At 56.4% G+C, this 13552-nt stretch overlaps 1 protein-coding gene across 1 annotated transcript; it reads right to left on the reverse strand.

The window, feature by feature from the left end:
• Positions 1–2507: 2507 nt before the first annotated feature.
• KCTD15 (potassium channel tetramerization domain containing 15) lies at positions 2508–13323 on the reverse strand. The gene is made up of 5 exons (XM_004371604.3): positions 13246–13323; positions 12440–12615; positions 6592–6736; positions 3876–4181; positions 2508–2666 (listed from the first exon to the last, which is right to left on the reverse strand). Exons 1-5 carry the CDS (start codon positions 13309–13311, stop codon positions 2508–2510), a joined length of 852 nt encoding a protein of 283 aa, XP_004371661.2. The 5' UTR covers positions 13312–13323.
• Positions 13324–13552: the final 229 nt, after the last annotated feature.

The raw sequence follows: 13552 nt of genomic DNA on the forward strand, positions 1-13552 counted from the left end.
GAACCTCTACCCATCAGGAACGATGCCGGCTATTATACCAGAAAAATCCATAAACACAAGCAGCATTGAGCTGTTTTCACAAGACTCCCCTTCTAATAAACACAACACTTTCTCCTCCTCTCAGATGCGAACCTCAGATGCTAAAACGCAGATTTGCCAACCGTAGGCGCACTGCTGAGCAGACTGGAATCCTAGCGAGTTTGCCCAGCAAATCAGATCGTGCAGTGGATGGCGTTGGCTCCGCGGCCTCAGACAGGAAGCAGCTGGTCTGTGCTCCCGGCCTCCAAGGCAGGTCGAAGATGGTGGCCCTTACCAGGCATGGAAAAGGGTCTTCGTGGGTGAGAACATGAGGGGTTTGAGGGAAAATACAAAAGCTCATTAAGACTAGAGGCCTACGTGAACATTCAAACACCTTTTCTTGGGAAGAGATGTACTGAGATCTTGTTCTGTGCTCAGTGGCTGTGAGGCTCTGTCCCTCTGGCTAGCCTGAGCCAGGACCTGTCACCTTCTCATACCCCACTGTGGGGCAAGAAAGAGGTCGCAACCCCATCCAAAAGACAGTGAGAGAGAAAATCCCAAACATTTCAAACTGGGTTCAAGAGTCCCTTGGACACTTTCTGTCTGCCTTTCCTCAGTTCCCATCTGGTCTAAAAAACCAGAACCAAAACCAAACCCGTTGCCATGGAGTCGATTCTGACTCACAGTGACCCCACAGGCCATGAATCAGAATTTGAAACTGTCCTGCCTAGAGGAAGAAAAACAAAAAACCCACTGCCATCGAGTAGATTCTGACTCATAGCGACCCTACAGGACAGAGTAGAACTGCCCCATACAGTTTCCAAGGAGCACCTGGTGGATTCAAACTGCCAACCTTCTGGTTAGCAGCCGCAGCTCTTAACCACTATGCCACCAGGGCTTCCTGCCCAGAGGGAACAGGCAGAAATACCCAAATGCAATAAACAACAGCAAGCTCAGGCCCCCGCCCCTGGCCCAGCTGTCACTGCCTACTTCTCCCCAACCTGAACCCAAGGAAAGACAGGAAGACTTCCTCCCCCAACCTCCCCGTCAATTCGGGAACCCAATTGCTGCTGTGCCCAGGACGGAGCCTCAGTCTTTTGCTTTACAGCATCATTTATGGCATGAACGAGGAACATAAATTGTGTTTCCACAAACACGTGACAATCATACATCAGCATCTTTACAATATTAAAGGGGTCATATACAAGTCTACAGGCATTGTACACAGGGCTGTGCCTGCTGGGGTGCCCCGCCCACCGAGCAGTTCACTGCTGTTGCTCCTCCCAAGGAAAAGCCAGCAAGAGGGGACGCGTAACAAGGCCAGGGGTGAGGCAGCAGGTCTGTGAGGACCCCCTGGGGCCCAGTCCTCCTTGGGATCAGGGGTCAAGAGCCCGTGCCCAGGTCTTCTCGGCAGGCTGGCATGACAACAGTTCGATTAAAATTCAGTGTGCATAATTAATGTGGGAAAAGCAGAGCTAGGGACAGCTTCCTGAGCTGGGGACCCAAAGGACGCTGTTGACAGATGGGCCCCTTCACCTGGGGGCCCATTCCTGAGGTAAGAGTGTGGTACGGCCCTGTGGTGGACCTAGATGTGGAGCCCACGTGTGAACACACACACCGGACTGGAAGCCCCCAGCACTAGGAGATCGTCAAGTGACCCATCCAGCTGGGGCCTGAGCCCTGGGTGGCAGCAAAAGTGAGGACCTCAGAAGCCTACAGAGCCACCAGCCCCACTCCCGCACTGCCCTCCCCCAACCTGCTTCCCACCACTGTTGCTGCGCTGCCGTCCCCATTCTGTCCCTGCAGCAGGGACAACAGTGTCGCAGCCCCGGCTCGGGATGGGTCTGGGCCCGAGCGCCCAGGCTACCCCCCACCGCACGGGCACACTGCACGTCTGACTGGGAACTGAGCACCAGAGAAAGAAGCGTTGGTCCTTGTGGGCCTCTCTGACGTGTGCAGATACAATCACCTCCGTTTTAAATACTGTAGAAAAATAAGCCATTTCTGATGTGAGGAAACCCCCCCGAGTCAGGCGCACGTGGAAACGGGGGAGCAGCTCCTCTGGGGTGCGACAGCAGAGCCTCTGCCCCGAGAACACTGGCCGGGCTGGGAGCCCCAGGGGGCCAGTAGCCCCTAAGAACACTGCCTGGGCTGGGAGCCGCAGGGGCCAGGAGCCCCCAAGAACACTACCCAGGCCGGGAGCCCCAGGAGCCAGGAGCCCCCGAGAACACTGCCCGGGCCAGGAGTCCCAGGGGCCAGAAGAGTGGCCAGCGGAGTTCCTGCCGTGGTCTCTTTGGGTCACATCAACAGTCCACCGGTGGGCTGGCCTCCAGCATCCTGCCTTCTGTTGCTGTGACACTCAGGGCCTGGGCCGGCTTGGGGCCGTCCAGCTGCACCCCCAGTCTCATGCCCACCGCGGGGCATGCACACAGACCTCCTCAGCATTGTTCCCAGGTCCCTGGGTATCTCAGGCGGGCCCTGAGAAGGGCCTAGTCCAAGGGCTCCTGCTTTATCCGGATGGCAGTGGGGGTGGGCTGCAGCCGCCGTTCCTCTCGGCATAGCACGTACTCGCTGAACTGGGAGGAGTCCACACCACCCCCGCAGGAGGCGGCCATGCTGAACCCCTTCTGGAACAGCCTCTCCAGGACCTGCTGGGGACGAAAGAGGTCAGTAACGCCCAGCTGCAGAGTTTGCCTGGCGCGGCCTGGGGGCGAGGCCTGGTTTTCCAAGCTACCTGCTCCTGTTAAGATCTCCTCCTCACTCACCAACAAACGCCTCTGCAGACCCAGAAGTTGGGCAACTACAGGAAGGGTGGGAACAGCCAGGGACACAGGGAGACCTGCTGGGCCAGGGGCCCTGAGAGACCAAACCTGGGTGGCTGCCCCACCCGGGCCCCACCCTGCTGCCTGCAGGGGGGCGGAGCCTCAACTGGGGAGGCAGAGCCTTTGGGTCCCCTGCTTCCTTTCCAGGGAGCCCCACGTATCCCGTCCCCTCTTACAGACACATGGTCTCAGGCCCCCTCTCACCCTGAGGCCTGCCTGAATAATGGAGAGCCGCCTGCCCCCAGCCTCCAGGCAGCCACCTGCTTCCCTGGGCTGTGAGTCCCAGCTGCTCTGAGGCCTGGGGGCTTGTCGGCACCAGGGATCCCAGGGTGGCAAGAAAGAGGAGGTATCCTTTCCAAATCTACATCTCCACAAGCCCCGTGTCCACGTGTGTCTGTGCCTCTGTGAGGGCAGGATCTGGACACTGGGTCCCTGCAACTCAGCAAGTTCTGACCCACAGCCTGCAGGCTATCCCTCAGGCAGTCTGTTCTGCCCAAACCTGGAGACAGGAGTCTGATCCTGGGTTTGGGAAGGCTGTAGGGACGTAGGTCTCACCCTAGCTTGGGGCTTCAGTTCTCAGACTCAGCCAAAAAACACTCTGGGCAGCTGTTTGGGTGTCCATGGCCCCCAGGCCAGCAGAGTCGGGAGAGGGGCTGCAGGCCACCTCTACTCGTCCACTGTCCTCACCCGCCTGGCTCCCTGGGTTTAACTTTAATCCAAAGCCAGACTCTAGGTGTCAAATGAAGCACACTTTGTTGAAAATACCCTGGGCCATTTTTATAGAACATCCTTTTGGAGGAGAGAAAAAAAAAAAAAGTACAGATCAATTTTTTTAAGCTCAATCCCCAGGCACCATCATTTAATTATTAGCGGGACATAAATTATGCATCGGCACGATGTTGCCTTTTCTGTAAGATGGCACGGAAGGCTTCTCCACTTCAGGGATGGCGCTGCCCTCTGTCTCCCTCAGCTGCCTGCCGGAGGGCTCTGGGCAGAGGGAGCGGAGGCGGGTGGGGCGGCAGCCGCAGCGCTCACCTGCACTGAGTTGAGCCGGCAGTAGCCGTTGAGCGGAAAGCGAATGACGTGCGTGGGGTCCTGGTTCCAGCCGGCGTTGACGGAGTTGCACATGACATCCCCGGTCTCAGGGAAGACCTCCTCAATGAGGGCCTTCTCACCGCTGAGCGCGATCCGCTCTCCCAGGTCCGGCGTCACCCGCACCACCAGGCAGTCGCAGGCCCGGCTGCGGCGCCGCTGCTCCTGCTCCTGCTGCCAGCGCTCCAGCTCTCGCACCATGGGCTGCAGCTGGTAGTACCGGGCCTCCTCATACAGCAAGCTGAAGTCCTGAGGCACACACACGGGGTGTGGGCGAGGGTGGGGGTCTGCCTGTCCGACTCCAGGAGGGCCGAGACCTCCAGGGCACGGTGTGGACTGGGGTGGTAAGCCCCATTGCACAGATGGGGAAAGTGAGGCTCAGGTGAATGTGTAGGCAGAAGAAGTCTAGCCTTTACCCAAGGGCAGCGCTGGCCGGGACCTGTGCCAGAGCCCTGAGCCCTCCAGTCTGGTCCCCTGGGCAGACAGAAGCCTCGTGGGAAGGCCCGGAGGCTGGGCTGGAGGAGCTGGGGGCAGTGCCTTTGCCTGGGGACCTGCTGCCTTCGTGGAATCCCACCCAGAGAGGCCAGAGTGGCAGGGGCAGCCCCACCCTCAGCTGCCCTGGAGAAGCTCACAGCCCAGGGAGGAGGCAAACAAGTACATTACAGAAGAGTGTCCTCCCTGGTCACACCCGCCTGCACTGGATTTTCAGCTTCATCAGCTACCAGCTCTGAGACCTCTGAGCCTCAGTTATTGAACCTCTCTGAGTCTCAGTTTCCTCATCTATGAAATGGACATAAATACCCAGCTCAGAGGAGGGTAAGGATTAAAGGACACAAGGTCTGCCAAGTGCCTGGCCCTGCCCAAGCAGACCTTTGGCACCGAGTGTGCTGAGGTCTCTGCGCAGGCAAAGCCAGGCAGCCTGTTTCTGGGCGGGGCGAGCTCACACCGACTGTCTCTCTCAGGCCCTGATATCATCCTCCTACCCTGCCAAGAGCATGCCCACTCACACCTGCCCCTGAATGGCCAGGGGCCCATCATAAGTCCGGCTGGTAGGCCGGAGGACCCTTGTGGGAGAGGCCAGGAAACCCAACCCCAGAAGCAGGGCCTGCCCCACAGGCTCTCCTACGTCTCTTCCACCTGCTGACTCCAGCCTGTGGACTGCCCTGAGGAAGGCCTAAACCCTAACTCTTCCCCAGGGCCTGCCATTGGTCAGGGACCCATCTGTCCCTCGGCAAGGGTTCCTCAGGGCTCCATCCCAGGCCTCTGCTCAGCCCAGTCTTATCTACCCTGAGGGTTTAAATGGCACATGCAAGCTAACAACTCCTCCTGTCTTCCTCACAGCCCAGAACGTCTCCGCCTGACAGATATCCCACCAGCGCCTCCATGCAGCAGTGGGGGCCACACTCCCCCCAGCCTGTCCACCCTGCCCACTCAGGACTCAGATGCAAGTCAAAAGGGAGACACCTCCAAAGAGTCCACTGCCCGTAGGCATTGCACACCCGCGTCCTTTGCATCCCTTCCTAAACCTAAGCCTAATCTGCAGTCTTGCTCCATCTTCTCTGCCTCCACTCTGGTCCAAAGCTTCGCTGCTCCCTTGGCCTCGGAAAGTGGCCCCACCCAGGACTGGTCTCCTGCATCCACCTCCCCACCCTGCCCGTATCCTTCTCCACACAACAGGCAGCATGACCGTTCCAGTTTGTAAACTGGATTGTCATCCCCCATTCGCCTTCCTACTGCGTCCAGAGTAAAGCACCCATGCTGGGCCTGCCCCCAAGGTCCTGAGGGCCAAACAGCAGCCCCTCCCTGTCCTTCCCCTCCTGACCGCACGGCACCCTCTTTCCAGTTCTTCCCTTCACCACTGAGGTGAACATCATTTTCTCCAGAAACCCACCCGGGCCAGGTTCTCTACTTTCCTGAAGCGTTTGTCACAACAAAATTCAAGTGTTTATTTGTTGAACATCTGTCCTCCCTCTAGACTGTGAGTGCTGTGGGGCAGGACCTACGGCAGCCTTGTGTGTCACTGTACTGTCAGCCTGAGTACAGCTGCCGGCACACTCAGCAACTGAGTGGGATGAAGCACAAAACAGTCCCAGGGCCATTGGTCCTCTGGGTAGGTAGGTGCTGGAAGGAAGGAAAGAGAGGTGGGCAGACATTTGCTGGTCTGAGACAGGCAGGCCCAGGCTGGAGTTTCCTTCCTCCCTGGAACCTCGGTGCCACAGAGCGGGGGCTCGCCACCAAGGCGGGACTCGGGAACCAAGCGAGCCGCCACAGATGGGCTCGCCCTGAGACTTGGGAATAACTTTTAGTCTAGAGGCTGTTCAGTTTAGCTCGGGGCATTTCCCCTTGTAAAACGCCAACAAGGGACAGACTGATGAGCCTCTATCTCCTATAACTGTGACACATGACAGTCCTTACACACAACAAGTATTAAAGTGGGGTAAGCGCTGCTACCGCAGCTTAATTGTTGTTACACCCTGATAAATAAGCTAAAAATGTGAGAAGACAAAATTAGTTTAGAAAAACTGATTTAGCCCTCGGCTTCATCATTTAACATTTTATGGTTGCCATGGCGACCGTGGGTCCATTTATTAAGTCACAGCGTCCCCTGTGTAATACCATCGCGTGCACAGCACAGGGGAGCTGCTAGCTGCGGACTTACTTTGAAATCATCCGGAAGCAGCAGTTTTGACGTCCGCAGGAAGCTCAGGACATAGCGGAAGATCTCCCCATCCCGGTCGATGAAATAATGTTGCTTCAAACTGTCCAGGACAATGGGTTCGGTGCCATTGAAAAGGCGGCTTATTCTTGGAGAGAAGAGCGGGGGGGATGTCTGAGGGAAGGGCAGAGTCCACCTGACCCATGCTCACCCCTGGGTTCCGCCCTGCCGGAGGGGAAGGGGCCTCACACGACCCTGGGACTGCGCCAGGGGGACGAGTCTGCACACACCTGCAGCTGGACTACAGTCAGACACGCTGGTGTGGAACACCGGCACACGCACACAGCCCACCCACACTCACAAGCCACAGCCAGATGTGGACCCACCCAGCTGTTCACACCAGCCCGCCGACAATTACAGGTCTGGGAAACTACAGCAAAACACATACAATGCCACCTCCCCTCCCCCACAAACCAGCCAGTCACAGATCTGGTACACACACCCTTACCAGACAGACCCAGCCAGAAAACTCACATCTGCCATCAGACACCTCAGCCAACAGCCACACACCTGGCCAACAGGCGGGAAGCAGCCACCAAAGTATAAACGGTCACACAGCCACCTCACCCAACCGACACCAATGAGCACCAGACACCCATACCCAGACAATCGGCACAGGGTCATACATAAATACGTCCCCTCCCTCCCGAGCACACAAATGACAGGCAGACCCACATACATCCAGACACACACCAGCCAGAACACAGCTCTACACACGTGACAAAGTCACGGGTAAACAACCACAGCCACTCACTCAGGGAGCCCCGAGATAGAAGCAGAGGCAGGCAGGCAGGCAGGCATACGTGCCAACACATGAACATGTGCACAGGTGACAGAGTGCACACACAATCAGCGTGTTTCATATCACAATGCATGAATACATGCACGTATGCCTCAGCACACCAACATGTGCACACAAGCCACGGTGCACACACACCACAGTGCATGAACATGTGCACACGCACCAGTGTGTATGCACTCATACACAAACAGTGCACACGTGCATCACAGTCCGTGCCTATGTGCACACATGCCACAGCATGTACACACCTGGGGGACATGAGAAAGGACACAGGTCCCCACACCCTGTGCTTTGATGGGCAAGTGGTTCCCACAGCAAGTCCAAGGTCTGCAGGAAGCTCTTGGGGGCCCTGCTGCCTGTCCCTGTCTACTCCAGGAAAGGGACTGGGCCTCAGAGCCAGGGCGGGAGCCCCCTCAGTGCCCAGGGCAGTGGGCTCTGGTTTGGCCATCTTCTTCTGCAGACCCCAGGCCAAGCTGTGGACGGTTATAAGCCCCAAAGTGGGGTGTGGACAGCCAAGAATTAGACTTGGAGACAGGAGGGAGGGTGGCAGGATCTCCCAATGACAGCACCACCAGACATTCTTTGGCAGGCAGGACCACGTACTCATCCCCAGCTAGACCCCAGCAATATGGTAGCTTGTCTGTAGAGCCTGAGAGAAGGTAGCCTTGACCTGGCACCAAGGTATTCCAGCCCAGCCTCAAGCTGATGCTAAGGCCCCTCCCTCCCTCTCTGCTTGCACTGGCAGGGACCCTTCTGGGGATGCGCTCTACCGTAGCCCCCTTCTCTGTCCTCCCACGTCAGCCACTCCTCCTAAGGCCCTGCCCCACCACTGCACTGTATGTCTGGGGCACAAACAGAGGGGTTTAGAGCCCCCAAAACCCCTCTCTAGGCCTCCCATCTACATGGCCCTCTATTCGGCCAAGAGAGCCTATCCAGGTATGGGGCAGCCATGCAGTCACCTGTTCTCCCTGGGGCCGTGGCCCAGCTCTTGTTCCGGAGAGTTGGTATGAAGGGCAAGGTTGCTGCATGTGAGCAAGTCACAGGCCACGGTGAGGTGTGGAGAGGCCGGTGGCTCTGGAACCAGTGCTGGAGTGCATCTCAGACACATCTCCTCTCAGGGTGCCAAAGGCCATCGAGCCCAATCTTCCCCTGATTACCACCCAGGCACCAGGCCTGGGAACAATGGTTGTAAGGACCCAGTCCCTGCTGGAAAGCCTTGTGGGCTCCACAGCCTGTCAATCCTTCAAAGCCCCAACACCTGGCCTCAACAGAGCCTGAGAATTCAGATGTCAGAGAGAGGGACACCCCCAGCATCCTTGGAGACAGATGTGACCGTGCAAGGTGCCATGGGCAGTCATCAGGGCCAATATGGCACCAGCAGGAAGAAGCAAGAGCCACATCCACAGGTGAGTCAGCAAATCCTAGGCTTCAGCCTCCCTGGGGAACATTCCCCACAAGGCTTCGAATTGGTTCTTCCCAGTTCTGTCAAGGCCAATGACGTGACATCAGAGCAGACTGAAATTTTTAAAATGTCAGTGAACCAGAGCAATAACTGGAACAGGAAAAATTACAGGTTGAAGCCCTGCTAGTAACTTAATCTTCCTCTTAGAAAGCAAGGGCAGCATGCACATTGCATAGCAACCAAATCTCTCAGCCAGCAGAGTTGGAAACAGCAGTGCCCTGCTTAAAGATGGTGGCCAACCACGCTGCTCTGAATGTGTGTCGAGCTCCACAGTCCTGGCAATAATCCAATCTCCCACATCAGGCTCCTGAAAGGGCTCACTATGCCTCTTCCAAGTCTCCCATTCCAGGGCTTCAACCCGTAATTTCTCCCGTTCCAGTTATTGCTCTGGTTCAACCAAATCCAATTTTGCTTCGTCAGCCATGACTGAACTGGTGAGAACCCCTGGTTCCCCACACTTTCCAGTTGAGCTCTAATGTTCTGTGCAGCAAGCAATGCTCTGAGCCTGGCTGACTTCCAAATCTCTCTAATGGTTAGGGCTGGCTGGGGTTCTAGACCATCCTGCGTGTCTAGAAGACTCCAGACCCATCCACATTCCAGGGCTGGCTGGCTACTAGATTGTCTTATTAGTCCAAGTTAAGAAGGTTCTCAATCTGCCTTATTTCAGGGCTGGAAGCTCTAGATCCTTCCATGGTTCAGTGTCTACTCCAGGATAAGCTGGCAGCAGAGCAGCTTCTCACAGGACAAATGCCTTTCATGTCTTCGGGGTCTGGGGCTACCAGGGAGAGCAGGTTGGGAGGGCTGTCACAATCACCACAAAGGAACCCCCTGCCACCTGCAGGGTCTTAAGAATCCAGCTCCTCCTATGACATCTCCTGGCGTTTGCCAGTGGCTCCACGTGTTCCCTGTGGAAACCAGCCCTGAGCCACACTGGTCGGGAGACTGCAGGGTTTCGGGTGCCAGCCTCAGGAAGCCCTCCAGGGAACAAGCAGGCCAGTTCACACGTCAGCAGCTGAGACCGCTGGGGGCAGAAGAGACACAGTCTAACATCCAGTGCCCGTGTACACAAAGAGAAAGCATCACATGGGTCTCCTTTTCTTTCTTTTTTTTAAGCTTCGGTTCCAATTTCCTGGTTGTTTGAGTGGAAGGTTTTATTAGATCCAAAGCTCCTGGCCATCTTAATTCGCTGCTTCCCCCAGCCAGTATGGACGCCAGAGTGGAGCTGACTGCAGCAGCCTCAACATGTCCAGCAGGCAGGGCACCAGTGAGGTCACATACCCAGGGAGTCTGCTCCCAGCCCCAGGCCGCTGTGCTCAGCTGTTTCTGGGTGAGGACCAATGGCTGTTCCTGGGCGGGGCCAGAGGAGGTACCTGGCACCCAGGCTCTCCTCTTCCCTGTATAGGAGCCACCTGGGCCAGCCAAGAGCCAGAAGCCCAGGCATAGTGCTGTGGGCACAGTGACCCAGGCACGGGGACGAGCCCCCTGGCTGTCACAGCACTACCTGGGGCAGGACTTTGCAGAAGTCCTTGGCGGTCTCAATTCTCCACCTTCAGGTGACTTACACGTTAGTGACACAGGGTGAGGGGCTGACTTCTTTTCCAGAATTGCTGGCAACCAATTCTTAAATTTTAACAATTCACTAAGGGAAGGGCCCCTGCCAGCACGGCTACGCAGCCCGTTTCTTGGACCTGGTCTGACCCAATGTGTCCTCACTGCCCTGTAGGCCACGCTACCCTCAGGTCTCTGGGCCAAAGCTTCAGGCCTCAGAGCAGCTCTCCTCTGAGCCAGAAGTCATCCAGGCTGAATGACAGATTCACCTTGAGGCCCCGCCCCGGAAAGAACGCAGACCAGACCGTCACCTCTTAGGACACACCTGTGGGCTGAGGGTCCCGCATCCCAGGGAGAGGGCACCCCCACCTCAAAGCAGGACAATGGGCAAAGTCAGCTGCCTTGGTGGGCCTGGGAGGGGACAACCACCCTCGGCCACCTCGCTCCTGGGCAACCGTCGGGAGACAAGACAGAGGAGGGCTCCCCTCACCTCCCCCAGGACAGGACTGTGATAATTCCAGAAAGGAAAAGTGTCTGATTTCAGGAACCAGTCTTCAGAGAGGGTTGTGGGCAAGAGTTTTATGAATATAACTCACAAACATCGTCAACCGATTAAGGCATGATCTATCTCAAACCACTTGGGCATGCCGCAAAAGGCAAAATTGAAATTAAATAAGCAGAATCCATCTCCTGTCCTAGACAGGGCTCTGCAAGCAAGCGTGTGCGCCAACACAGTTGACACCGCCTCGTGCCCTGCCCCTAGAGCCCCAAGTTCAGCAGGGCCCCAGGTGCAGTCTCTGCTGGGATAAAGGAACACAGCCCCAATCACCATCCACACTCCAGCTTCCCTCAATTCCGCATCCTCCTCCAGCATCCTCCTCAAGGGCACATCCACCCTTCACTGCAGCCCTCAGCCACCTCCAGGAGCAGCCACCTCCATGCACCACAAAGTGTCCCTCCTCTGAGCAGTTACACTGATGATGAGGAACAAGCCTGGCACACAGGCTTCCAGAGACAGTCCCTTGGTGTCTGGGGGATTAATTAACTCCTCTTGTTATTTTAAATGTATAAAGCAGGGGTGATCCCCTGCAGCCTCAGCCCTACCGAGCTCAGCCTCTGGCAGCCCCAGGGAGAATGGAGACCGCCTGGCTGTGCCAGGAGCAAGCAGCCCGCAGCACACACATCCCCCCTGGAAAGGCTCCCAGACCCATCCCACCTCGGTCAGCCCTGCTGCTATGTCCACAGGGAAACCAGGTCCTCCCCAGGAAGGGAACTCCCCAAGAGGCAAGGGCAGGAGACGGGTAGCACCAATGACCGGCACAGCCCCAAAGGCAGGAGTACATGTGAGCACGGCAGAGTTGGGGGTTCCCTACTGAGAGGAGCCGCCAGGCCCCCAGCCAAGGCCCTGGCCAGACACTTTATCCACTGATGGGTGTATGAAGCCCACGCTTATCCACAGCTCCGGGTATCCCCGAATGTCCTGGGATCACCTAGCTGGCCACCACAACCCCCAGCCCCCAAAAAAGCCTGCTGCTAGCCCTTCTAGTGGTGGCCGCCCAAGCAGACAAAGACGGCCAACTGCAGCTCCTCCTCCTCCCTCCCCTTACGCACTTCCACAAAGGTTAGAATAGGAACGAGGATTAAGTACTTCTCCTTTCACCCCTACCAAGAAGTACTTAGCGTCACTTACAAATGGTTCCCTGAAAAGGCCAAGTCTGAGTCTCAAGAAGAACTTGAAGGTCGCGACCTCCGCCAGTAGGTCGGGAGCTCCACCCAGCACTCCCAAAGCTGCCAGCTCTGGCTCACAAGGCCCTGCACAAAGCAGCTTTCAACAGGCGGACTTGGCGTCCCAAAGGCCAGCTCTCTGGGTCTGCATCAGCTGTGCCCTGTCGACTGCTGGAGAGGGCCTCGCCTGCACACACTGCTGATGCTGGCCCTCACTACCACGCACCTTGCGCTATCAGGGGCTCGGCTCTTACCTGGAGTCAGGGTATTTGGTGAGTGTGGCCAGGCTGCTGGTGTACATGTGGCCGCCCACATCGATGTGCACAGGTGCGTTGGACTTGGTGAGCTGGGCTGGCAGTGGAATGCCCTGGGCGGCCAGGGGAGACACAGGCGACCGGGTGAGAGACAACCGGGACATGCTTCCTCCCTCCTGGAAATGGAAACAAGGCAGAAAACAAGGGTTTCTCCACAACGGAGCTGTGCACTCCCTTTATTGAGAGTGTGATCACAGATCTAATCAGATCACTTCTGCCTATGCCTGATCACGTATTCAGCTGACAAATTACGGCCACCACTGTAATTAAGTGTATTTGCATCATTTTCTTCAAAGTACCAGAGGGAAAAAAAAAGAAAGATGCTTATTAGCAATAAGAAATCAAGAAAAAAAATTTTCAAGGTGTCAGCCTCCAGGGGTATAAAACACACTGCAAAATTCTAATTAAAGGTCGCGGGCTTATGTGTTAGATGTGAAATATCCCCTGACAAACGAATCACCAATTTGTGAATTGGGATTCAGGGGTTTTTGCAAGTTTGTCTCAGTAACGAGACACCTCTAAATTAGTGACTTCCTCAGCGCTGAAGGCGTTGAGTTTTATACACGTAGTAAATTTCACATCAAATTAAGAGCATTTTTGTTTAAAAAAATACATAATTGTAAGCCAGTCAATAGCTATCCTTTGAGCGTTACTGCCACAAGAAAGGGTAGCCAATGAGCAGACTCTCAGGAAGAAGCAAATAGGGGCCTCCAGCCACTGACCCAGCCCACCCTGTTGGCTCTCACCGTGGCGCCCGCACTGCTGTGTGCGTGAAGCGAGGACCCGCTCGGCCGCTCCTTGCGGTGAGGCATCTAGGCTTCCATCACTGCCCAGAGTACCTGTGGGACACACGACAAACCAGACGGCTTACTCGTCAGCAGCCGTGTCCTCCGTGGAGTCCAAGACGCTCAGAATCTTCATCTCTGCACACGCTCTCTGGGACCCCATGTCATGTAGCACCTAGATACCTAACTCTTCCTCTCCAGATTCCACCCGGCACTATCCTTTCTCCCCATACCCCAGTCTTCCCACCCCCGAAAGCAAGACTCTGGG

Source organism: Trichechus manatus, unplaced genomic scaffold (assembly GCF_000243295.1).
Source record: "Trichechus manatus latirostris isolate Lorelei unplaced genomic scaffold, TriManLat1.0 scaffold00014, whole genome shotgun sequence".
In the NCBI taxonomy this organism is placed as follows: Eukaryota; Metazoa; Chordata; class Mammalia; order Sirenia; family Trichechidae; genus Trichechus; species Trichechus manatus.